The 26,267-nt window shown below is 43.2% G+C and overlaps 1 protein-coding gene across 2 annotated transcripts; it reads right to left on the bottom strand.

Moving 5' to 3' along the window:
* Dync1li2 (dynein cytoplasmic 1 light intermediate chain 2) lies at positions 1–26,267 on the bottom strand. Of its 2 annotated transcripts, XM_006978492.4 has the most exons (13): positions 25,993–26,267; positions 25,772–25,845; positions 23,648–23,764; positions 20,134–20,364; positions 13,151–13,320; positions 12,347–12,440; positions 11,046–11,181; positions 8,946–9,057; positions 8,451–8,510; positions 6,807–6,848; positions 6,331–6,448; positions 5,480–5,596; positions 1–3,081 (listed from the first exon to the last, which is right to left on the bottom strand). In XM_006978492.4, the coding sequence occupies exons 1-13, from the start codon at positions 26,097–26,099 to the stop codon at positions 2,981–2,983; spliced, it is 1,479 nt and encodes a 492-aa protein (XP_006978554.1). In that variant the 5' UTR covers positions 26,100–26,267; the 3' UTR covers positions 1–2,980. The 2 variants fall into 2 exon arrangements, with proteins under 2 accessions (XP_006978554.1, XP_042133163.1); XM_042277229.2 differs by lacking the exon at positions 6,807–6,848 and having other exon boundaries at positions 25,993–26,148.

Below are 26,267 nucleotides of genomic sequence, written 5' to 3'. Positions count from 1 at the left end.
TAAGCAGTCTGGATTCATGTTTATTGAAGCCAGTAATTAGACATCTTCCCCAGCACTAGAAAGCAAGGTTCCACATGACTGCATACTGCACCCAGATAGAGCCACGCCCTGGACTAAGGCCAGTGGGAGATCATCTGCACTCCGGATTTAAGTTAAAAACACCAATGAACTTAGCAGAGAGACAACAGTGAACTTTCACTTACAGCATCAGCATTGTTAAGGTCATGATGTACAGAGCAGTCACTTTTAACTTCATCAAGTTAAAAAAACAGTTTCTTCAGTTTAAATACTGTTTTTTAAATGCCAATTTAAAAAAACAAAACAAAACAAAACAAAACAAAGGTACAGCTGGGCATTGTAGCACACACTTCTAATCCCAGCATTAGGGAGGCAAAGTCAGGTGCATTTCTGAGCTGGAGGCCAGCCTGGTCTACAGAGCAAGTTCCAGGACAGCCAGGACTATATAGAGAAACCCTGTCTTTAAAAAAAAGAAAGAAAGAAAAAAAAAGTGCAAATTAAATAATCTAGCAGCATATCTGTTGGATTTTTAGGAAAGACCAATTCATAGCCCTCATCTGGGCTGTAACTTTTAGGTTGGGCTTATTTAAAATTATCCATTTAAAGACAAACAGAGGTAATCACTATAATGTGTATAAATAGTCATAAAATTGTCTTTTACAGTCTACCATACAAGTGTATTCTGCAAATAAAATTAATTTTACTTTAAAAAGTGAAGGCTGTTTATTATCTGGCCTTTGGTTCCAATGCTTGAGAATGCTAAAATAATAAAAATTACCTCATTTCCCCAAACCCCATAAGAACCCTGAAGCTCCCCAAAGCTGGTAGACTTTGGCAACCACTGAGCATGTGGTAACATACGTCAGTTTCTTCTGAAACTAGAAGCATCCAAGTGTCAAAGGAGTAACAGTGCTTTCCCAGAAACCTTCACAAGACCAGGCCTCAGCATTTCATTGGTTGGTTTTAGCACGTTTTACATCAACACAAAAAGTGCTTAACTATTCAAATGATACATTTTAAATTTTGCATCAAAATTAAAAACAAAAACAAAAACAAAAACACACAATTAGGCATGTTGTCTTTCCTTCCTTGTTTCTGAGGTCACTCGTTTTTCCCTGGCTGCTGTAGAGATTAAGCAACCCTACCTTTATGTGCCCATATGGCATCTGTAGGTCACTACATCACAACTTTCACTCTATCAGTTTACTGTCATCACTTAAGACAACCTGGTCATTTGAAGCAACAATGCATGTTTTCAGAAACAAAAACAAAATAAAAACCCCAAAATAACAACAACAAAAAAACAGAATTAAAAATGAAAAAAATAATATATTTCAACAGTAAAACCGGCACAAAAAACATCTTTTTGTTGTTAGAGGCAAGTAAGCACTCAGCTTTCTCCTTAACAGTGTTCAGACCTTTACAAAATGACTCCAGACAGTCGAGGAGCCTTGTCATAAAACTAGATGTTAACTTCCGCCCAGCACTACATTAGTGGTTAGTCAAGTCTGGTATGCATATAAAGTAATGACATTAGGGACATTATGCCAAGACACACTATAACAAACATTCAAATAAAAAAGTAAACTCCACGGAAGTGAACTGTGGTTTTCCCCTTGGTTTGGACAACAAATGTCTTATACATTAAAGTCATGGTAGTGTTTGCATTTACATGTGCTGTGTCACACAGAAAACTCAAAGTGCTATTTCATATCCACAGAAGTCATTCTCAGAATGGTGGTGTGACATGATGATGTGCATGAATATGCCCCTAAATGGAAGACACATAAAACTCTCACTTCCATAAGAAAAGAAGTGCTACATTTATGACAAACACAAACCTGTCACTTCCATTTTCAATGTAAAGCACTCACTTGTTGGTCTGGTAACAGTGATCAGACCAGGGAGCTACAGAAAGAACCTTTTGTATCAGTGAAGGTTACCACAGACTCTAAGGCAGGAATTGGTACAAGCTAATTAACCAGAATGCAATGATGTTAAATACTTCCCCCAAACTTTATATAGCACACTGCCATTATGGTAAAATGAGAGATCAATCACCCATTTTCTGTTAGTTGGCCAGCCTGTGGTAGTTAAAAATAATAATTAAAAAAACAAAGCAGGAGCTATTTAAAATATATAAATCAAAGTAAACTAATTTTGTATCTGCTGACTTCGAACACAACCCACAGCAACTGCCTGTCCCAGGTTATAGACGCAGAGTCAGCATTTCTCCAAGGACAAAAGGACAAGGCCTGGGCCAAGCATGTGGGTTCTGGGCAGGTGCCATCTCCACCACCCGTGTCAGATCCACCTTTCTCAGGTATCCCCACACAAAACACATTTCTCATAAATTAAAGATGCACTCAGAACAGCCCAATTCCCATCTGTTTCGTGTTTAGTTTGGAAATGCTTCTAATTGGTTAAGTCTTAAACGATGCTATCTGCCTTCTACTGTGCATGACTTCATGCCGCTCACTTCCTTCTTCCACCTCCCGAACGTTCAGCTTCCCCCCAGCACTTCTCTCATCCCTCCTGAACTCTTCTCTTTCCTGGACTTTCTGCTCCTTAATCTGCTTCCCAAGAACAAGGGACTTTGCTAACACGCAACTGGTCAAACTAACGACCATCTGATCAATGACTTCCTAGTCTCATTTGCTCCACCCTGATAGCAAGTGGGCTTCCTTTCTCCACTCTAAAAGAAGCCCAGCTGTGCTTGCTTCCCACAAGAGAACCGTAGCCCAAGAGTCCACGGGACATCCCTAACAAGGAGCCTGACGTGTAACCTTCCTAAATGTGCATTTCACACTCGGACAAGCCAATGAAGTATATATTTTTTTAAAAGTTCATCTCCCCTACCCCAAAAAACTGATAGCATGTGCCATATCAGAAAAATCCTGGTCTTATCAGATAAATATACATAGTTATTTGGTCATTTGACATATGCACTTTTAAAGGAGGATCAGGCTTCATTTTCTGTTGTAGAGTTTGTTACCATGGAGTCTGGCTTTCGAGTCATTCTATCCAGTTCTTCTTGAACGTTTGACAACACAGTCTTTTGTCCTTAAAAAAAAAAAAAAAAAAAAAAAAAGGAAATGGAACGAGAGAGAGAAAGGAAAAGAAAGAGAAAGAAATAGCAGTGTGAGAAAAAATTTTTCCCCCACAAGGCAGTTTCTCTGTGTAGCCCTGGCTGTCTTGAAACTCATTCTGTAGACCAGGCTAACCTTACTTTTGCCTCCCAAGTGCTGGAATTAAAGGTGTGTACCGCCACTGCCTGGCTCTGATGGAGAAAAAAAAATTTTAAAAGAAGCATTTAAAATCATACAGATAGCCTTTAACTCCAGTACTTGGGAGGCTGAGTCTGGTGGATCTCTGAGTTCAAGGCCAGCCTGATCTATAGAGCTAGTTCCAGGACAGCCAGAGAGACAGAGAAACTCTGTCTTGAAAAACTAAAAACAAATAAAACCACACAGACTTCTGCCATCATTTGTAGTGACAATATCCTCAAACATGAGAAAAGCCTTTTTGCCAAGGACAATGAGACAGATCCTAACTTTGTTAATGCCAGTGTCACAGGTCTGTGTTCCTCCAATTATGCAGCTGCCTTCTTAGCAGGGGGTAGGGAAGCCTCTGTGCCAAACTCAAGGGGCCTTTCTAAAAACCCTTACCCCATCCCTATGCCCTGTGTACTTTCTCCACCATCTCCCTGGAGGTCATCACTGAATTTGAGGCATGCAGTAAACTACTTTCTTTCCCAGACAGGCACTCACTCAGCTTTTATTTCTAACTGCAACACTTCAGACTGACTAATGGTAGCTTTGGCAAAGTATTTGCATTAACACACAGGGTTCAATTCCTGAAAAATAAAATAAAATGAACCCATAAAGTAATTTAGCTTAAACTGACTCACATGGAAAGACCATGTTTTATGATGAGATTGAGGCTGAGCAGTTCAATCCTGCACAAAACTGGTACTCCTATTTTCTGTTGTCAAAACAATGTCTGGGGCCTGGACAATGACCTCTATTTCTGGTAAGGGACAAATACCAGGTCAAGGCTGAGGCACAGATCAGATTCTTTTTTTTTTTTTTTTTTTGGTTTTTCGAGACAGGGTTTCTCTTGTGTAGCTTTGCGCTTTTCCTGGAACTCACTTGGTAGCCCAGGCTGGCCTCGAACTCACAGAGATCCGCCTGGCTCTGCCTCCCGAGTGCTGGGATTAAAGGCGTGTGCCACCACCGCCCTGCCAGATCAGATTCTTGAGTCTCTAAGAAGTCCTAAGTTGCTGGAGGCCCAGACTGCCCCAAGGACAAAATTATCTTTTAATGTTCTATTTTGGAAAAATAGATTAGAGAAAATACCACATTAACATATGCTTAACATGCCCTTTATATGTGGGGTACTTTGGTGCACACTTACAGTCCTAGTAAGAGGATCAATGGTTCGAGGCCAGCATAGGTTCATCTCTAAATATACAAAGGCAAGCCTAAAATATACTCTATGGCTTGTCTTAGTATTCACCAACTCCTGGGTTTGATCCCTGGCCTCACAAAAAGGAAATAAGCCGGGCGGTGGTGGCGCACGCCTTTAATCCCAGCACTCGGGAGGCAGAGCCAGGCGGATCTCTGTGAGTTCGAGGCCAGCCTGGGCTACCAAGTGAGCTCCAGGAAAGGCGCAAAGCTACGCAGAGAAACCCTGTCTCGAAAAACCAAAAAAAAAAAAAAAAAAAAAAAAAAAAAAAAAAAAAAACAAAAAGGAAATAAATGTTCTCTAGACTAAGAAAGTATGTGATTCCCAAGGACTTCACCATTTTGTTTCAGAAACCCCTTATCTTACCAACCTAAACGGAAGGCTAGATGGCTGGGTCACCACAGAGAGATCCTGCAGCCAGAGTGCAGGTTCACAGGCTCTAACTCCCTGGAAGATTAGGGGCAGCAAAGCAAATGAAACTTTTTCTTTTCTTTCTTTTTCTCCTTTTTTTTTTCCCACCACTTGCATGCCTGATGCCCAAGGAGGTCAGAAGAGGGTATCAGATCCTCCGGAACCCGAGTTAAGGATGGTCGTGAACCACTGTGTGAATTCTGAGAAACCCAGGTCCTGTGCAAGAATATCAAGTGATCTTAATCGCTGAGCCATCTCTTCAGCTCAAGCAAATAAAAACTCTTGAAGTATCATATAAAATGAAATAAATATCAATAGCATATTTCACGATGACCTCCAGTGGAGTTTCCAGATCAAGGGCACAGTCACAACTTAAACCTTATGCTGCTTTACTCCACAGCCTGAATGTACATCAAATCACACTTTAAATGTGATGTGCCAAGTAGGCCAGCACAAGGCTTAGTTCTGTTCCCAGCTAGTCAGAACACTGGAGGTCTGCAGGCTGGTGAAGGCAATCACTGTGTCTAAATCACCATCCTGCCAGCACTGTTCAGACAGGGGATCTAAAGCTCTGAGGCCCTACCTGACTTCTTGGCTGTGTTCTGCACTCCACCAGCACTAGGACTTCCAGGAGAGCCTGTTTTTTTACTCAACAGACTATTGAAGAAGCTGGCCAATACCCCTTCACTTGCTGCATTATCTAAGGAAACACAAAAGAAAAACATAACAAAACATCACACTGATGACTTGACAGAAAAGTGGTTCTTAGACTGGAATTAAGCAGCAGTGGCTGTCACTTTCTTAGCTCACTGACCACATTCACTGTGGTCACTGTTAGCTGAGGCTAACTGGGCAGTGATGAGATTACCAGTGGAAACATGTTTACATTTTCCACCTTTGAAGGTCACAGAAAAATCTTTGTTTTTGTCATCTCTGTGTCCTTAGTGCAGTGCTTTTCAGTTTTATAAGCCCATAAAACTCAGCCTATTGTGAAACACTCATATCCTATATAAAAGATGCTAGCTGAACATGAAAGAATTTATAGAATTTTGTTCTAATGGTTTACTGTAGCCAGTACTTTTGGGTATCAGTAAGTACTGGGATAACACCTTGGTCTAGCTTGGTAAGAACAAAAGGAAAATAAAATAGCCAATTCATAAATAGTATTAATACAAGCCCAAGAAATAAAACTACAGATTCAAGATACATATTGAACAGTGACTTCCTAAGTTGTATTCTTTTCTGACGGCACCTGCAGGGTCTGAGGTTTTGCACAATGCCAGGTACACATGGTTCATCCTTGCTGGGAAGTAACTTTTGTTGGAAAGACAAGAGCCCAGCTTTACTAGATTTCCACCTGAGAGCCTCAGCTACTGTTATGGCATGTCCTGTGGGTCCAGGACTACAATCTTTCCCCAAAGACAGCATACATACTTTTGATGTTTGGATCTGGTTTCTTTACTGATGTTCCTGGGGAGGCGCTTGGCACACTAGCTGGTCCACCCCGACCCTGGGTCCTTGGAGAGCCAGAAGGTCCTCTAGCAGGAGATTCCTAAGTCCAAAACCAGCCCACATCACACATAGGTATAAAAATAACAAAAAATACAAATTTCAAATCAACACATTTTTGCATGTCTAAAGTATAACAGTGGTGGTTTGCTCCCAGCTCGGTCCCTTTCTATGCTTCAGCCTCCTGAGAAAAGAGCTAAAAGCTACCAATTCTCAGTTGTAGTACTTCATCAAACATTTCTAAGACTCTACTGTATTTCTGGCTGTGGGCCTTTAGGGAGACCAATTCACTTTAGAATATAAAAGCCCACATAAACATAAACTGTTACAAATAATGGTGGAAAGTTAGAAGGCACCCACGACACTGGGCCATGACCCCCTGTTTGGTTTAAGGTACTCACGGAGGTTCTTGTGGGCGTGGCAGGCTGCTTGGCAAGAAGTGACTGCAAAGAGAGGGACAAACTGGCCATTAAACAAGGCCTGCAGCATGAAGTGAGGACTGGAGAAAGGGTTGACTCCTATGACTCTACTACAGGGCGCCAGTAACCAGTGTTCAAGCTAAGGGAATATCAGGCTATAGAAAAGGGAAAGAGTTGGGAAAAAACTGCCAAAAACTAACAGGACCTGGACAGACTGTTAGGAGAGGGTGACAGGTCTAACAATTTGTGTCAAAGAGAAATGTTAAGATTGGGTTTGTGGGGACTGGAGAGATGGCTCAGCAGTTAAGAGTAGTGGTTCCTCTTCCACTGGACTTGAGTTCAATTCCCAGCACCCACATGGCAGCTCACAACTGACTGTAACTCCAGTTCCAGGGGATCCAACACCCTCACATAGATATACACGCAGGCAAAACACCAATGTACATAAAATTAAAATAAATAAATAAATAAACTGGTAAGATTTAAAAAAAATACTGGGTTTGTGTTCAAAATTGTCATCTTAGGTAGAATCAGAGTGACTGGAAGAAGTTGAGGGTGAATGTCATAAAATCACACTGTATATATGCTTAAAGTCCTTTTTTTAAAAAAAATATTATTTATTTATTTATTATGTATACAGTGCTCTGCCTGAATGTATCCCTAAAGGCCAGAAGAGGGCACCAGATCTCATTACAGATGGTTGTGAGCCACCATGTGGTTGCTGGGAATTGAACCCAGGACTTCTGGAAGAACAGCCAGTGCTACTGAGCCATCTTTCTAGCCCACATAAAGTTCTTTTAAAAATAAAATACTATGGGAAGAGAGATGGCTCAGCAGTTAAGAGCACTGACTGATGTTCCAGAAGACCCCGGGTTCAATTCCCAGGCCGTCAGGTGTCTGACCACGCCAGGACTTATAAATAAATAAATAAATAAATAAAATATTATATTAAAACCGTCAGTTTGGGGCCGACAGGTGTCTGACCACGCCAGGACTTAATAAATAAATAAATAAAATAAATAAATAAATAAATAAAATATTATATTAAAACCGTCAGTTTGGGGCCGAGGATGTAACTCAGTTGGTGGAATACGTGCCTAGCACGCACAAAGCTGAGTTAGATTCCCAGCACTGCATAAAACCAAGTGTTGGGCCACATTCCTGTAATCCCAGCAGGGTTCAGTGCCATCCTTAGCTACATATTGGCTCAAGGCCAACCTGGAAAATATGAGAACTTGCCTTTAAAAAAAAAAAAAAATTAGAACAAAAAAGCTAACAGCTTGGGGAAATTACTCTTCTTACCTACAAAATGTGTATTATCTGCTTTTATATACTGTAAGAAAAACGGAAGTGAAGCCAGGCCACTTGATAAATTGTCAATTCAAGAAGCCAGCCAGCCAGTTTTCCCAGGGCACATAGGGCACATAAGCACACTAAGCCCATCCCTGCAGGATAATGTCCAATGCAGGCAGGCATCATGAGGCAAGCGCTCCAATCCCCATCCCGTAGAGAAAGGAGGAAACAAGGAAACCTCATCTTAACCTCCATGCCTCTGTAAACTCTCCAACACATACAGCCCCCATTCCCCTCCGGAAAGGGAACTCCCTGGAAGAGAGGGCCTCTTACCTGTTGTTTCATTAGGAACACTTGCTCATCCTCTGCTGCCAACTCTTTGTCATGGACCAGCTGTGAAACAATACATGTTTGTGGCCACAAGCAATGAAAATTCTCAAATGACTCTCAAAATTTATGCTACAAAAATCTTGATCCAGGCCTCCACATAGATTTGGGGGATCTTACTTCAAAGTGTAGTTACATTTTTCTAACCGGGTACAGACTCTCTCCCAGAACTAGCCATGGCATATAGCCAATTTTTAAGTCTGGCAGGTCCTAAACAGTACCTCCCAGATCATAGTCTTCAGAAGACTCCAAAGGGAGGGGATTTAGCAAAAATAATCCAGAAGTGATAGGAGCACCATTGGAACTTGACAGAAAATGAGACCACAATTGACACGGACATATCATCACTCACACTTCATATCGAAAGCCATTCCTGTAATATCAGCTCTCATTTTCATGACTTACAACCACCTAAAAAAGGCCTTCAAGGGACTAAGGTACCTTTCTCACAGGAGGCTTTACAATAAAATCTTCATATGCATCTTCTGGCTTCACGGTTGTAAAATTTTCATGTAAAATAGCTATTTTCTTTTCATTATCCCAGCCTGCAGGTCTAAAGACAAGGAGGCACAGATTAGCTTGCTTTGCCTGGAATTGCCTTCCCACATGTATCTGAAAGACATTTCAGGCTGTAAGAAACTCCTGGGTAAAGTCCTTTTCCACATCTCTAAGTCTGGAGGTGTTGTCAGTGTCTAGTAGCTTTGGGTACATAAGCCAAAATATACAACAGGCCTATCTCATCAAATTGATGTGACACATCCTGCTCCAGGGATTCCTGCTTCAGGGACTCAAGGACACTAGGCCTAAGGAGCCCGTGTGAGACACTGCCCCAGTGGAAGGCTTCAGGAATCCTGTTTAGACCAACAATGCACAAGGGTTAGAGGTCCAGAGAGGACTGTTATTCCTGGGTGTTGGCTCTCCTCTTGCATTCCGTCCCTCTGAGGACACTTCTTTATAACAATCATCTTACGGACAGTTCATTAATTTTGCTGGCATGGAAGATATGCCTTGAAGCCAAAGAGGGAAGGCCTGTATCTATCCTGAGCCCCACAAAAGAGACACAAGGAGACCTTAGATTCCTATGTGGGTGTTGTAATAGCTTAACATCACAAGCAAGAAAGAACAAGGTTTGATCAGGGTTCTCACTTTACTCTCTTAAAGGTAGCAATGCCCTATATGACACATTTCTGAGCTCAAGAAGCTCTAGATTTAAAAAAAAAAAAAAAAAGACAACTGACTGTTCTCACAACCCTCTCACTGGCCTAACTCCTAGTCCATAGCTATACCAAGAGGATGCCCATCCAGGATGCTTCTCCCAAATGGCCTTGCTGACTTACTAATTCCTACATAGGCAACTACCCACAGACACAACAGTAAAAAGGGGCTGGACACTGGACACAGCTGAGATACATCATGACCCATGCAGCCTCTAGAACCACAAGATGCTTCTCCATTATACACTAGCCCTAAATCCAACCAGAATCCCTGCTACTCAGGATCATGTAATTAGAAATGAAGTAATTACAAAAGCACACCATTCAGTAAGTTTCTGCTTTAGTGCCTGTCTGACTGTTCTGGGTGATTCTTCAGAGTTAGGGTATGAACAGTCTGAGCGAGACTCTCTTCAAACACACAGGAGATAACCTGTTCAGTTTCCCTGAAGCACCTGGCTCTTGTACTTTCGGCCTTTCATGGATCCCTTGGCCCCTTCCTTCTGGTCTGCCTGAGATAGTCCACTCATCTACCAACACACCCTTCTGGCCCTCTACACTAGCCCACCACTACCCTCCTCTTCAGTATATGTCTGTCTCGATGTGATAACAGGAACGTATCTCATTCATTTCTGTGTCCTCAGCAGAGAACCTGGGTACCTAGGAGGTACTGTGTAAAGCTTGCTGAATAGACAAATGTACTTGTCAATCAAGTCCAGAAGGTATCAAATTGTAACATCAATCTGCTAATCTAAGACCACAGCACTGTCACGGACAAACATGGCAACTTGATTCTCTAATTAGAAAAGACGCCAACTCCAGCAAACAGGCTAGCTAAGTCTCTGGCACAATGGCCCATCCTAGAGGCTTGCAAAAATACAAATGCCAGAAAGTACTAACAGCAGAGTTTAACCCACACCGACAGGGATACGGAGAAGAGGCTTGCAATCACCCTGTAAACAGCAGTCACCAGGTGCTTTTACACAGCCCAGTTTGGAACCCCAAACTGAAATCTTGAAATCTCTATCCTTTTGAATCTCTCCACAGCCAGTGCTTTACCAGAACTGACAGTAAGTATACAAAATGGCTGGCTTACATTCTGACTACCTTCTTTCACTGATGGAATGCAGCACCTCTGACCACACCACCCACTCCCCTTAAACCAAATGAGTCAATCCAGAAGGAGCAGGGAGGAAAGGCCGCATCTATCTGTCACCTGTCAGGTTCAGCCCAAGTACTTTCTTAGACAGAAGTGCTGAAAAGCACAACATAAGCAGCAAATGTACTATAAAGAGAAGAGCTTAGACGCCATCACCTCCAAAGAACTCACATAAAAACTGCGTCCTTTTCCACAACTAAGGCGGGTATGGTAAAGTGGAAGCCATATGTCTTATGAACAATGTACTTATACAGCAAGTCAAGGTTTTTCTCTTCCTTCACTGAGGTGTAAATCAAGGCAGCTCCATCTATTCAATCTGCTTAAGGAAAACCAATTCATTGTGAGACAAAAACCAATCACACATAAATATATCACACCTTACAGAGCTAGGTGATCTGTTGTTATCCACATGCGAACAACAAAGCATGCAAAATTTAAAACTAAAAAGGAACAGGAGCAGAGGAACCATGAGAAATAGTCCACACAGGTGGAGGCTGTATAGGAAGCAGCTGCTTTTCTTTTTCAACATTTAGACTGCTGTCAATTCTCAAGGCTGCTTCCTAAGCAGCAAAATCAGTGGACAACACCTCAGCATACAGAGGCACACAGATTACTCACAAAGGTGCTCACAAAGGAACGAGTTTACCATCAAGTACTCCGTCAGAGATAGGTGTCAACCAAGGGCTCAAAGGAAGCACTTGTCACCCCTACTCCAGGGTGTGGAACTAAGATACCAACTGCTGTTGGCTTTATACAAAAGACTCAAAAAGCTGCTGACATGGTATCTTTCTCCTGGGTAGCACAAACACGGAAAAAACCTGCAGCATCTAACCTAGTCCACATTAGTGACTGTATCTCTCTGAGTAAAAGCAAAGTCTAACAAGATGGCTAAGTACAATCAATGTAATTTGTCATAAAATGGTCATGCATCAGTTTCTTCATAGGAAAGCCAATCAAAAGTACAGCCTCAGAAACAAAGCAACTAAACTGGGCATGGCAGCACGTGTCTAATTCCAGCATTCAGTAAGCTTGGGCAGAAGAGCATAAGCTTCAGGCCAGCCTGGGTGACACTGTAAGACTCCGTCCAAAAGTAAAAATAATAATACTTAACAAAGTGACCGAAGACATGCCTAAGTTAGTATACATAAAATGCCAACATAGCAAAAATATAAAACTAACCAAAAGATGACAATTTTTTCCCCCATGGCAAAAAAGTACCCTGTGAGACAGGTGAGATGGCTCAGTGACTGAAAGCCTGATAACCTAAATTTGACCTGGAACCTGCATGATGGAAGGAGATAACTGACTCCCCAAGTTTTCCTCTAACCTCCACACTCATGTGCCCCACCCCCAATAATTAAGTATAATAAAAAAGAAAAAAAGGACTACTCTCTGTTCAGGGGGAGCTTTGAAGACACCCCCTTTGGAGGAAAGCCTGTGTTCTGGGGCCCGCTACAGCATCCCAAGGATACACTGGAGGCAGAATCTCCGTAGGTGTGACTGGATGAAGTCCAAGTGCTCATCCCTGTAATCATGTTCCTTCTCCAATATGCTCACTGCATCACACTGCAGGAGAGACAAAACCAAGAGGAATATTAGCATTCTGCTTGTCTGGCTGCTGAAGATAGGAACAGGGATTTCTTCAGAAATAAAGAATTTCTAAAGAAATAACTCCACAGGGGTCCAGGTACTAATTAGAGAAGAATAAAAAGAACAAGAGAGTTCTTGTTCATCCTGGCCTCAGTTTACACACAAAGTACAGATGTAATAGGCCTGATCATCTCCTAATTGTTTTCAACATCCAATGAGGTCATATTGGGAGGGGACCTTTCACACCGCTGTGCACTGCACTTCACACCACTGTGCACCGCACAAGGTAGCTTTTACTAGGAATAAAGCACTTTTGAAATCCAAAATGTTTTTAAAGCTACTTTCCCCCTCTTATATGAGACATACCTTCTATTTCTACTTTATCATTCTATTTTCACTGTCAGTCTGGACCAGATGAACCGGCTTACAGACCCTTAAGAAAACTGCTTTTGTTTAAGTTTGCCCATGAAGTCAACAGGGCTTTCTGAACTAAGTGATGTCAAGGTTGCCACAGCATTAAATGACAGTATGTTCTACCCTGACAGTCAATGTACCTTACTTAATGAATCCTGAATAAGCCCAATTCTCCCTTGAGAAAAAACTTCATCAAAGGTTCTGAAACTCTCTTTCAGATGGTGATTGTTCACTGGCCAAACCCAGCCAAGCTTACAATTCCCTGGACGCACCTTTGTGCACACCACCAACACTGGGATCCCCAGGTTATGAGTCAGCACATTGTCACCCAGAGGGAGGGCAACACTGTCTTCATCTGAGCCTGAGGTCAGAGGCCCTCTTCTCTGTGGGGAACCCTGACAACCTTCTTCAGGCTCGATATAATCTTGAAAATCTTTCATAACTACAGAGGAAAAAGAGAAAAATTACATAGACACAAATAAAAATACACCGCAGGTTTAGAAAATTAAGGAAAAAAAAGTAGTAGCAAATACAAAAACAAAAGCATTTATGCATGGCAGAGGCCTCAGCTCTAGAGTTTAGGGACGGTGATGCAAAGTACCAGATCTGCATCTGGTACCTCACATCTACTGAGCTCTGAGCGACAACAGCAGCAGACGTTCCTAACAGCTTCAATTTCATGCGATTCCTAAACAGGCTTTAAAATTTTGTTTTTAAGAATAGTACTGTGGCTCAAACTTGGAGATTTTCCATGTACTAGTTCTTAAGCTTGTACTAGTTACTATGATTAAAAACCACCAAAAATAAAACAAAACAAAGAACACCAATAATTCCCTCACATACACTTCTCTCATATAGCCTACATTTTTCAAAGTATGGACAGCCCAACTATTACTTCATCATAGGTGACCATTAGAAATCACAGTAACACAACTAGTCAGGATCCTCATTAGGAAAGCTTATAAACGCCTACATGCTGAACTACAGAAGAGCATGCCATTTCCATGTAGCAGAGGCAAGCACAGACCATGTGACTGCCCAGCACCAGCCACATTTCCTCCTGTCTCTACTCTTATGAACTTAGTCTTCAGGGGATCTTGAGTTACACATGTAATGTGCATGGCATATCTGTACCTAACACAACTGTGCAGTGGTATCTGCTCCGACCACGACCTTGGGCTATATGGCCTGAAAGAGGCAGTGCTTCTTGCCTTCACATGTAACCTCTTAAAAAGAGAGGAGAGAGGGATCATGTGGCGACTTTTTTTTTTTTTTGGTGGGTGGGTGGGGCGTGATCGGACACCGGACCGCCAGGTACATTCATGTGGGTGCTTGTTCAGCTATTAAGAGCACTGACTAATGTTCCAGAGGACCCGGGTTCAATTCCCAGCATCCACACAAACTGGTCATCCCATATCCTATCACGTCCCCCTCCAAAGCCACCACGTGACCCCTCTCTCTTAAGAGGCAATTCACGTAGGAAGGCAAGAAGCACCGCCTCTTTCAGGTGGTACAGCCCAAGGTCATGGGCAGAGCAAACACCGCTGCACAACTTCACCAACATGTCTGCTTCTTGGCACCACATTTGTTGTCTTGGTTAAAGGGGCCCTGAGGGAGCTGAGCTCAGAGGACTGACTGAGCAGAGGACTCAGCTTCAGTTCCCAGCACCCATGTGGAAGCTCACAACCATCTGTAGCTCCAGTTTCAGGGTACCCTCTTCTGGCCTCCATGAACACTAGGCATGGAGTACACATACATATGTATAAGTTGAGCACTCATAAGACAAATAAGTCTTTGCAAAAAGAAAAAGGAGCTGGGCAGTGGTGGTGCAGGCCTTTAATCCCAGCACTCGGGAGGCAGAGCCAGGCGGGTCTCTGTGAGTTTGAGGCCAGCCTGGTCTACAGAGCAAGATCCAGGACAGGCACCAAAACTACAGAGAAACCCTGTCTCTGGGGAAAAAAAGGGATTCTTAGATGGAGTAGCCAATGGCTATAGTTAAGCCAACTTAACACAAAGACTGAAAACCTGAACCTATATGTGAGCACTTCAAAGTTCAAATGATGGGTTTTATCTTGTTTTGTTTTGTATTTGAACAAAGTCTCACTATGTATCCCTGGCTGGCCTGGAACTCACCATGTAGACCATACTGGCCTTGAACTTGCAACGATTGCCCTGTCCCTCCCTCTGACTCCTGAGTGTTAGGATTATAACTGTGAGTCACCAAATCTAAATCTTCATATAATAGTAAAAACCCCTCGAGGCTTAGGATCCAATAGGCAGCTCTATTTTTCTAATATACCACAGGACTGAAAAAGGCCTTTTATATTTTCACCAAAACCATATAAAGGAAATGTAACTAAAAGCATTGGAAGAGGAGGGTGGGGGACTGGAGATAATGGGTTATTGGTAAAGAGCACTTACTACTCTTCTAGAGTACCCAGGTTTAATTCCCAGCCTCCACAAAACAACTAACAACCACCTATAACTCCAGTTCCAAAGGATCTGACGCCCTCTTCTGGTTTCCATGAGCACTGCACACACATGATGCACAGATACCCATACACACAAAAAATAGAGAAATAAAGCACTATGGAAGACCAAGAAATTATTTTTGTTGCTACTTGCTAACTGTAATTTTGTTACTATTATGAACTATAACATAAATACCTGATATGCAGCACACCTGCTATTTGATCCCTGTGAAAGAGTTGTTCAAAGGGGTTGCAACCCACAGGTCGAGAACTGCTATTCTAAATGATCGAAAAACTGGGCTATTTGTCGGGCATGGTTGCACATATCTTTAATCCCAGCACTCCCGGGGCAGAGGCAGGCAGATCTCTGTAAGTTCCAGGCCAGCCTGGTCTACACACCAAATCCCAGGCCAGCTGGAGCTACAAAGTGAGATCCATATCTCAAAACAAAACAAAACAAAAAAACAAAGCCTGGCTGTTTAACAAGAGTAGGACATTCACATATTTTTAAAAGAACATTGTAGAAAACAGATCAGAAGACAAAAAATAATGCATAACACATGGGAAAATAAAAAAAAAAAAGGTAGTTTACAAAAAATGAGAACTATAATCCTGAAAGTAAAATGTAGCTCACTGTCACACTTTCTAGGTGGTGAAGTGCCAACATGTCACAGGAGAAACATCAAGCTCCAGGGCTGAAGGAGGTCCCCACTACTCCAGCTTCACTGCTACTGTGGCTCCTCCTTCTTCCTACCTCACCAACACTGGACGCAGTTTTGAGAGACTCCTTCTATGAAAAAGCCTGACATGCAGCAGGGAGTACACCAACTGTTAGGGTTTAAAGCAGGGGGTTCGGATAGTGACTCGACAAGGAGTAGTCCTGTGATAGCTCATTTGTCATCATGACAAGGTTTAAAATCATTTAGGAAAAAGCATAGTGGTGCACACCTTCAATCTAGTGCTTGAGAGGCAGAGGAAGATGTCTCAGTTTGAGGCCACCCTGGTCAACAGAGAGTTCCAGGACACCTAGAACTACACAGAGAGACCCTACATTTAATAAATAAATAGGAGACACACCTCTGGGTGTGCCTGTAAGAGTGTTTCCAGACTTATCTATGGTTTATTCACGGTTTATGGATACAGAGACTCAGAGCATCTATGCCTATCTGCCCTTTCACAAAGGTAGTAAAGTTTTCACCATGTCTCCACACCATAGTCCCTGCTCTTAGACTAGATTTAAAAAATGAAAAAACAAGCTGAGCACTAGTACTCATTTCTGCTCACTGACTGCAGATGTATTATTGGGACCAACAATAACCTTATATTCCTGACACCATGCTTTCCCTTCTCGTCATGATGGACTGTATTCCCTCAAACAGCCAAAAAAAGAAAGGAAGGAAGAGAGGAACAACAAAAATCCTTCTTTACATTGTCTTGTCCTGTTGTTGCAGCAACAAGAATTAGCACAGCATGCTACAAACAAGCGCCACCTTCTGGCAGCTCTAGGAGTTGCTTTCATTTTGCCAGCTCTGGATCACAGTGGCTGATCACAAAGCAGTTCCAAATCAGACAGGCTAGAATGGAAACTTGATTGTAAAGTAGTGTTCACTTATTGAAAATAATACTACAGGGAGCTGGAGAGATGCTCAGGAGTTAAGAGCATGTCTTACTCTCGAAAAGGACTGCCTAGCAACCTCCTCTAACTCCAGCTGCAGGAGGATCCAACACAACACCTGCATTCACATGCATAAATACTGTGTCCCCCATAATTGAAAATACAATAAATCTTAATAAGAAAACTAATCAATCTGGAAGGTAGTAATCCTCTGAGCAAGAATACAAACAACTAACTACCGTCCTAAAAGGTAAGCTAAAACCATCATGAACAAAAACACTCCTTCAACATGCAGCACATAGACATGGCTACCATTCCAAACATCACAGACCAGGGACAGTAAAAGCAGAGACCCTCAGCACAGACATGTTCAGCAATTGCTAGAAACCCTCCAGTATTCTCTCCTCTCCTCTCCAACCCGACAGAGCCCTGGTACTCAAAACACACAGCCACACAGAATTAAGATTTTTTTCTGTACTGGCAACAAGGTCAGCAGACAAAGTGCTCACTGTGAAACACTGAGCTCAACCCCTGGTACCTGTAGTGGAAGGAGAGAACCTTCTGAAAGTCAACCTGCACGTGCACGTGCACACACCCTTTAGAAAAACAAAAAGACTCCATTCTCAGCCTCTTTAAAAGATAGCAGGCACGTGCACCTCAGCATTGCCTTCCTGGAACACAGGCACACTGCTCAAGTTCTAGCTGTCAAGAGGAAAAGAACCACACCCTCAAAATGACGATCGGAAAGCACAAACTGAGCCAGGGCTCTGGAGCTCTCTTCCCAGGCTGCTCCTTAGTTGCAAACTGCCTTCCTCTAGACCTCATTTTCAGGAGAAATAAATCTCTTTCTTGTTTAAGGCATCCTCCTCTCCAGTTTCCTGTCATATGTCGCTAAATCTAATCTTCTGTGACACAGACACCAATGACTAAGATCATTAAATAAATTCAGTGTCTCACTTCACAAGCTCCCCAAGAATAGGTATCCTGTCTGCTGTATCCCCAGCACCTAGAACAACACCTGGTACCTCACACTTTCCTTATCTGAGAAAGAGTGGTACATTGGCCAATGTGGATCTTTTTCTATTTTAGTAAATCTTCATAAGGTTATCAATCTAAGAAAATGCATTCACAGAACTGAAGTCTGTAGCACATTAGTTTACTAGTCTGGGTATGAAGCTGTGTGCAATGGTCTAGAAACAGCTTCTCTGCCCTAGAGCTACTCTGCTGAGATGTTTTTAGCATCTCTGTTCTGCAAGAAAAAGAGGCATTATCTAAAGAGGTCAGTGGTTGGAGACAGATGAGATGAACTGCATGACAATCACTATACCCACATGTGGATGAGCCGGGAAGCACACACGAACAAAGGAAAGATAAGGTGTTAAGTGCCTGTTTTAGTTAATGACAGACGGGCGAGATGATGGGAGGGACAGGAAGACATACAGTAGGAAATTGAAAAGCACCATCAACTGCTTCTCTAGTAGTAGATTAAGGCGCAGCCACTGTCTCGAAGATAAAACAACAGTTAATGACTTCCATAATGAAGTATACTACTTAAAAAGGGAACAGACATGCTATTTGTGGGAAAGAAAATGAAAGATTAAAAAAAGAACAAAAAAAGAAAAAAAGAAAAGCACCATCAAAACTTTAGAACTCTCTTGCCAATGTGCAGATACTATGTGCCATGCTCCAGAGCCCTCATCCATCCACCAAGGGGAGTGATGTCACCCTGTGGCACTAAGCCAGAGGCAGCCAAGCTTGCACTGGCCAAGACGCAGCGGCTGCCGGTTCCACTGCCTGCCCCTCCCGTTTCCCTGGCAGAGGGACAGAAGCTGATGTAACTATACAGAAGCAAAGGAAGGAAAAACAAGCTTCTGAACCACATTTGAAAACCCACTAAACTTCCTTTAATTTGAAAGTTCTTTGTTCTCAGAAGGATTCATCTGTCTTTAACCCTAAAATAGCTTTTTTTTTTTTTTTTTTTTGGTTTGGTTTTTCAAGGCAGGGTTTCTCTGTGTCACAGCCCTGGCTGTCCTGGAACTCACTCTATAGACCAGGCTGGCCTCAAACTCACAGAGATCCACTTGCCTCTGCCTCCCGAGTGCTAGGATTAAAGGCGTGTATCACCACCTCCTGGCTAACTTTTATTGTATTTTAATGACCCCTCCCACAAACAAACTAACAAACAAAAAAAAAAAAACAACCTTCCTATTCCTGAATGTAATCATATTTGCTAGATTTCAAAATGAAGTAGTTGGAAATGAAAGATTTCTCTTCTTTAGGATTTTTATTAAACCTGCCAACAAGGAGACATGGGATCTCCACAGGATTCCAGAAACATGGGCTTAGGGTTTGGAAGAAAAATGTTCCCAAAGACTGTCCCTAGCTGGTGGCATTACTAAGTTATGGGATGGAATGGGCACTAAGCTCTCAGTAGATTTCCACTCATGTGCACTCAGCTGAATGGCTACTAGAAGGGGGGCCAAGCTGAAGGAAGGAGGCATGGTGGTATGCCTTTGATACCTTTCCCCTTCTCCCTACCCTTCTTTGCCTCCTTTCTGCAAGGACAGACAGACTCATCTCAGGTCCAGAGGAAACTGGACTGGAACCTCTGAAGCCATAAGCCAAAACAAAGCAAACCTTCCTAAGTTTTTTTTTGTTTTTTTGTTTTTTTTTGTTTTTTTTTAAATACTGGGTTTCTTTATGTAGTTGTGGCTGGCCTGGAACTTGCTATGTAGATCAGGCTGGTCTTGAACTCAGAGATCTGCCTGCCTCTGCCTCTCAAGTACTGGGATTAAAGGCATGCACCACCAAATCAGGCCAAAGTATTCTTTTTCATCTGTCTGTCTGTCTGTGTTTGCATGCACTTGAGTGCCTGACTGTATGTACACTATATGCATGATAGTGACCACATGCCCTGAAAATGGGACTTACAGGAGGTTGTGAGCTGCCTAATAAAGATGCTGGGAACTGAACTTGGGTCCTCTGCAAGAGCAGCAAGTACTATTAATCACTGAATCGCCTCTCCAGCCCTTCAAATTATTTTTTGAAAACTGAATTCAATAACTAAAAGAAGTATTTCAAAACAAAAGCAGATTCTATGTGAAGTAAACCTACTTAGCTGAAAAAGAAGGTGGCCATAGTAATTCAGAGACCAGTAAATTTTACTCACATTTCCGTTCCAGATCCCTCATTTCCTCTGGTGGAATTTTCATCTTGTCAATGTGCTCACGTAAAACACTAGCCCACTTCTGTAGAGATTCCATTACAGTCCAAGGTCTAGACATGTCTGCAACAAAAATGACCAGGGTCTCCGGCAAAGATTCAGCTGAAACTGCAAATTTCAGCAGGCCTTTGTGGTAGAGGTCTCCATCTAAAATCCACACATTGCAGCGTGTGTGGTCTGGGAAGAGAAATGAAACGTCATTATCACCTAACAGTGACTGTCTGCACAGATAATGAGAACAGCAGCATTAGGAGGGAATGAATCCACACAGAAATCCCAGCCTTGTGCCAAATACCTATTATCCAACAAATCAGCCTAGTACAGAATGAACTGCCCAGGCTACTAAAAGTTTAGATTATCACATATAGGTCACCCTAAGATTTCAACAAACTCTAAGGAGTGGAGTGAAAGTAATTAGCTTTCAATAACAACTGAAGAACACTAACGTTTAGTGATGAACCGTCCCTCGGTCTAAATAATCTACTGTCTTAAAACACTAGCAATCTGTGACGTGGTGAACCAGCTGACTAAACAAATCCTTCTGTGTGTCACACTAAGCAACTATAGTCATTCTGTTAGAATAGTAAGTTACATACTCCAAGCACCTTTATCTTTTAGATACACATAAGGAAGTATTTACAGATGAAATGGGAGTAATGTCTGAAACTGGATAGAGAATAATCCAATGTGGACTACAGGGAGATCTTAAGATACAGCTGAAATAAAATGTATCAAGAACTAGTAACTAGTATAGTTGTGATAATTCAACTATAGAAAAAAATTCTCTAAATTAATAGGGTATTTTTAGAAAATTTCAAGCATATTCCTTAAGGGTATTTTTTTTTTCTATAACAGTACCTTGAGAGAGGGAACTCCTAACATCAAAATGTCATTTCATTAACTTCTTTTCCAACATATACTTGTAAAATCTACCTTTCTTTAGCTTCCTTGTTGGTATAAACAAGTTATTAATATCTATAAAAATGCATTTTGATGAGTTTGAACATTAAAGTATCTACATCTAGCTGCATTTCTAACCTCTAAATTATGTTAAATTTTTTTTTTTTTTTTTTTTTTGGTTTTCCGAGACAGGGTTTCTCTTGTGTAGCTTTGCGCCTTTCCTGGATCTCACTTGGTAGCCCAGGCTGGCCTCGAACTCACAGAGATCCGCCTGGCTCTGCCTCCCGAGTGCTGGGATTAAAGGCGTGCGCCACCACCGCCCGGCAATTTATGTTAAATTTTTTATATTTATTTTTATTATTTTTAATTATACATAGGTGTGTGTGTGCCTACATGTGGTTATGTGCGTAATAGAGTGCAGGTGCTCTCAGGCCAGAGGCCTTGGATCCCCTGAAGCTGGAGTTATAAACCACTGTAAGCCACCTGACATGGTGCTGAAGAGCAGCAAGTGACCCATCTCTCCAGCTCTTATTTAAACAACTTTATAACATGTATTTAGAGTAAGGTATGCTCTTTAGAGAATAGGTGAGGATATGTATAGGTGCACGAATTCCACAGTGAAGTCAGAGGACAACCTGTGGAGAGTCAGTTCTTTCCATCATGTGGGTCTCAGGGATCAAACTCAGGCTCTCTTGGCAGCAAGTGATTTTATCTGCTGAGCTACCTCACTGGTCCTGAAACTCCAGTTTATTTTAGTTTGGGTCTATGAATCAACTCCAAACATACTTTGTACTCAAAATCTGAGGTTTATATGCCTACCCATCAGAAGCATGGTTCCTTTTTTTCAGCTTTTCTTGCCAGTGTCAACTATACATAACTCACCCATGCATGGGAATCACATATCCCATGCAGCATTAGACAGATATCTGAGAGGCAGTGGTCCTTTGACATGTAATGTCCTACCACAACCCAGATACAACCAGAGACTATTTTCTTTAGCGGGTGATTATCTGTGAAATGTGTACTTACAACCCAGTCATACCACACAATTAAAAAGACTAGGGCTGAAAGGTATATAATTAACCTACGGTAAGGGCAACTCTTCCATCAGACAAGGACTCCCAAGTAAGTAGCCAAAAGAAAAAGTCCTATAAACAAATGCAGCAAGGAAAAAGGTCTCACAATAAGCTGAAAGGAATCTGACATAATGTTAGCATAAACTCCAACTCAAAGACAAGCAAATGCAGTTCCTGGGACACTCTGTCCCGAGATGTGCCTCAGTCTTGGAAACGGAAGATGCAGCAATTCTGAGCATCTCTGCCAGTCTGCCCTTTCCCCGTGTCTCCAGTGCTCCTCTCACACTCCCACACTCTGTCCATGTGCACATGTACCCTCCTCCTCCTCCTCCTCCAAGGAAACGGAAGTGAAGGGTGGTTAAGTCAGTGATCAGAGGCCACATAACCGCTGAACACACGAGTGGCATTCTGAACCAGTTCTGTCTGGCCCAGGGCTTCCCACAAAAACCATGGTGCCCTACAAAGGCAGGAGGCAAACGACACAAACATTCAAGGTCCCCTCAGCTTGGTTTAGTGGCCTCAGTCATCTAAGCACAGACTGCAGTTGAGTCTAGACAGACACTCAATGTCTGTTTTTCGGACAGAAGACAGAGGCCCTGACACCAGGTCTACTTTCTGCATTCCTTTCAAGACCATTAAGGAATGTTCAAAAAAACAAAGTCAAGGGACTAGGGCTAATATCCCTGAAGGTGTCAATCAGCACATAAAGGTGCCCAAGCTCTAGGAAGAGCCCTGATCCATGTCCTCTACTAAACAGCTTAGAGAGAGCAGGACTGTAGTGCGGAGAGGCTTGTGGTCTATCTTCTTCAATTTAACAATAAGAAAGTAGGGGAGCTTCATAAAAACCACCCTAACATCATGATCACTAGTATTTAAACAGATAAAGGCAAATATAAAGAATGAAATTAATCACTACACTTCATCTTTAGACATAGGGAAAAAAGACCGGCTGGGGGGGTGGGGGAGCGGCGGCGGCGGCGGCGGCAGCGCATGCCTTTAATCCCAGCACTTGGGAGGCAGAGCCAGGTGGATCTCTGTGAGTTCGAGGCCAGCCTGGGCTACCAAGTGAGTTCCAGAAAAAGGCGCAAAGCTACACAGAGAAACCCTGTCTCAACCACCACCACCACCACCACCCCCCCCCACACCCCACCCCCGCCGCAAAAAAAAAAAAAAAAAAAAAAAAGACCTAGGCATTGGTAACTATTCCACAATCACTAAAAAAGCTGAACATGAAATCTGAAAAATTATAAAGGAGTCATTACAGAATAGCATCTCTGAGAGTTCCAGGCTAGCCTGGTCTATATAGTGAGTTCCAGGCCAGCCAGAGCCACAAAGTAAGACCTTGTCTCAAAAAACCAAAACCAAACAAAAAGCAAATGACATACATTTCACTTATTCTCTTCAGTTCTAACAGAAAGCTGGGAATGCCTGGACATGGAAGAGTCAAGAATCCTGCATGTTACCTTTACAATAGAGTCACTCACCATCTCGATCCTCATCATGAACGCTGAGGTAAAGATACTCCAAGCCTCTTCCTTTTTTGCCATGCTCTGCTCCTTGTAGTTTGGTCATGAGAGTTGTTTTACCAGAACCATCTTCTCCTACAAACGACATTCGCAAGAAGACAAAGTGTACTTACTATGTGTCATGCTAGTCAAAAATGGCAAGCCCTAACAGCAACACAATAAGGAACAGCTAAGACTCTCAAGCAAGCCTGCTGCTAAGGTCTCAGCTCTCATGAACAAAGTAAACCTGCTCTGGGTAGAGGCAAAGACAGCCAACCCCAAGAGCCCAAATAACCCTCTACTGTAGTTCTCTTTACTTCACAAGGGAAGGAATAAGGCAAATGCACTAACTCTACCTACAATTTCTAAGACAGACATCCAGAGAAGGGAACGTTAAAGGAGAGGGCTAGTTTCTCACAAAATAAATCTTGACCACAGTAAAAGAAAGAACTCTTCAAAACACAACTAACCTCAAAAGTCTAGGAACACTGAACTAAAATTCTGTTTCTGAGCTGGGTGTGGTGGTGCACTTGGGAGACAGGCAGGCAAATCTCTTAAGTTCGAGGCCATCCTGGTCTACAGAGTGAATTCCAAAACAACCAGAGCCACATAGAGAAACTGTCTTGAAAAACAAACAAATCTGATTCTGCCTCATAATCATGAAGTTTATAAATATTATTTACATGCATTTGATTTTAAAAACATCTTCACAAGTACCCTAAAGGCTTGGAAACTGGAAAGAAAGTAATTACTGACCTATGCAAAACTCCTTAGTCTCAGTACCAAGTGCTTTCTCATCTCCCTCTGACTACCCATATCCAATACCATCCCCCACATAATGCCCCCTTAAACATAAACTAGAACCACTGTTACCAAACATCCTCAGATTCAACAATATGGAATTAGAGAACATGAGAAATGAAAAGCAGTCCACAATGATCCTCCCTCCTCAGTGCCTCACCGTTTTCATGCGGGTCACAATCCACCTAGACCACGGTGAATGCTTGTCAGCCTGACTTCAGCACCTGCTCATTCTGATCTACCTGGTACTCTGCAGCCTGAGTTATTTCCCTAAAGCACGTATCTGGCTATAACCTACCACAGTGGCCATTACCTGGATGAGAGAAACATGGGGAAACCACCAGGCAGTTATTTCCATAAGGCTCAGAGGAAGATAAAATCTGTGAAAATCAGGAGCCTCAGGAAAAAGGATTAATCCTTCAGTCTTTCATGATCTGACCTCAACTCATCTTACCATTTACTGCAAGAAACTTCTAACAGTGCTCAAACTCTTCACCCTCTTGTTATCTCTATGCGCGTGCACCTAAACAATAACCCTTCAAAACACTTGACTCCACAAGCTCTGTTTCAACACATCAAGCAGTGTGATGCGCCCACAACGGTCTGCTCTTGACAGGAAAGATACAGTGCAACCACGCACACATCTGCCTCGGCTAGACTGGGATTCTTGCAGAGTGTCTAAGATGGTCTGTGCTCTGTCCCATTGCTCACACCAACAGCTCCACAAACAGCTCTGCATGTGAATGCGCCTGATCCCTTTCATTTGTATGAGATAACTGAAGACAGGGAGATTAAACGACTGACTTGGCAACCTAGCAGTGAGAGCAGGAATAGTGCAAGAAAGTTCCTGGGGCTGACTCGCAGCGTGTGCCGCCTTTGGGGAGTACCTTATGCCTCTGCTCACGAGGACTGAAGAAAGGCTTCTAGACATCTCCTCAGTTCCCAGCCCAGGTCACCTAGTTCCCTCATTTTCTCCATCTAGCCTGCACATCCTCTTTTCCCTTTCTTCACACCCTCAACTTGGTGAGCACCAGACCGAGCGATGAAGAGAGTCAAGGCTGAAGGCTCAGCCAGTGATTGAAGGAATGTGCCCCAAGCCCACGCCACACATCACTGGACTCCAAACCGAGCTGCATTCTGGGGTCAGGAGAGGTGTGGGCTTGGAGACTCTCCGGCTGCCCTGCTAGAATCCAGTCTACCGGCCGGCGGCAAGCAGGCAGTAAGGGTGGAGAAGGCTGGAACCTGTGGGAGGGACACCGCCTGGCCCACCCCGCCGCCCCAGGGCAGTACCCAGTTGCTCACCGAACACCAGAATGTTCTTGCCGGAGGGCAGCTTAGACCTGGCGCGGGTGGACACTTCGCTCAAGATCGAAGACCTGTGGCGACAATGTCAAGAGCGGTCAGCGCGGGACCGCCCAGGACCGCTCGCCCCGCCACTGCCGGTCAATGTCTGCCCACGGTACCGCCCGTCCCGGCCCACTCTCTGCCCGGCCACGCCACCCGTGGCTCTGTACGTCCCTCACCAAAGACTCTGGCCTTCCTCCTCTTCACTGGTTAGGTCGCCGGCGGCCGCCACCGCTGGCCCATTGGGGCCCAGCAGCAGCTTCTTCTCCACCCCCACCGGCGCCATCTTGCCAACTGCAGCCACAAAGAGGGCCCTCCCCCGGGCCGGCCGAGGACCCGCAAGGACCCCGGCCGGGCCGCGCCGCCCGCCCGCCCAGTCGCAGAAGCTTCGCTAGCCAGCGCGGCCCGACGGACTGGCGATGTCCGCGTGCGTCAGCGGTCGCGGGATCGCCGC

The sequence above is a fragment of the Peromyscus maniculatus genome, chromosome 5 (assembly GCF_049852395.1).
Source record: "Peromyscus maniculatus bairdii isolate BWxNUB_F1_BW_parent chromosome 5, HU_Pman_BW_mat_3.1, whole genome shotgun sequence".
NCBI classification, from domain to species: Eukaryota; Metazoa; Chordata; class Mammalia; order Rodentia; family Cricetidae; genus Peromyscus; species Peromyscus maniculatus.
Note: the sequence above shows the minus strand (reverse complement) of the source record. Positions and strands in the feature narration are given on the sequence as shown.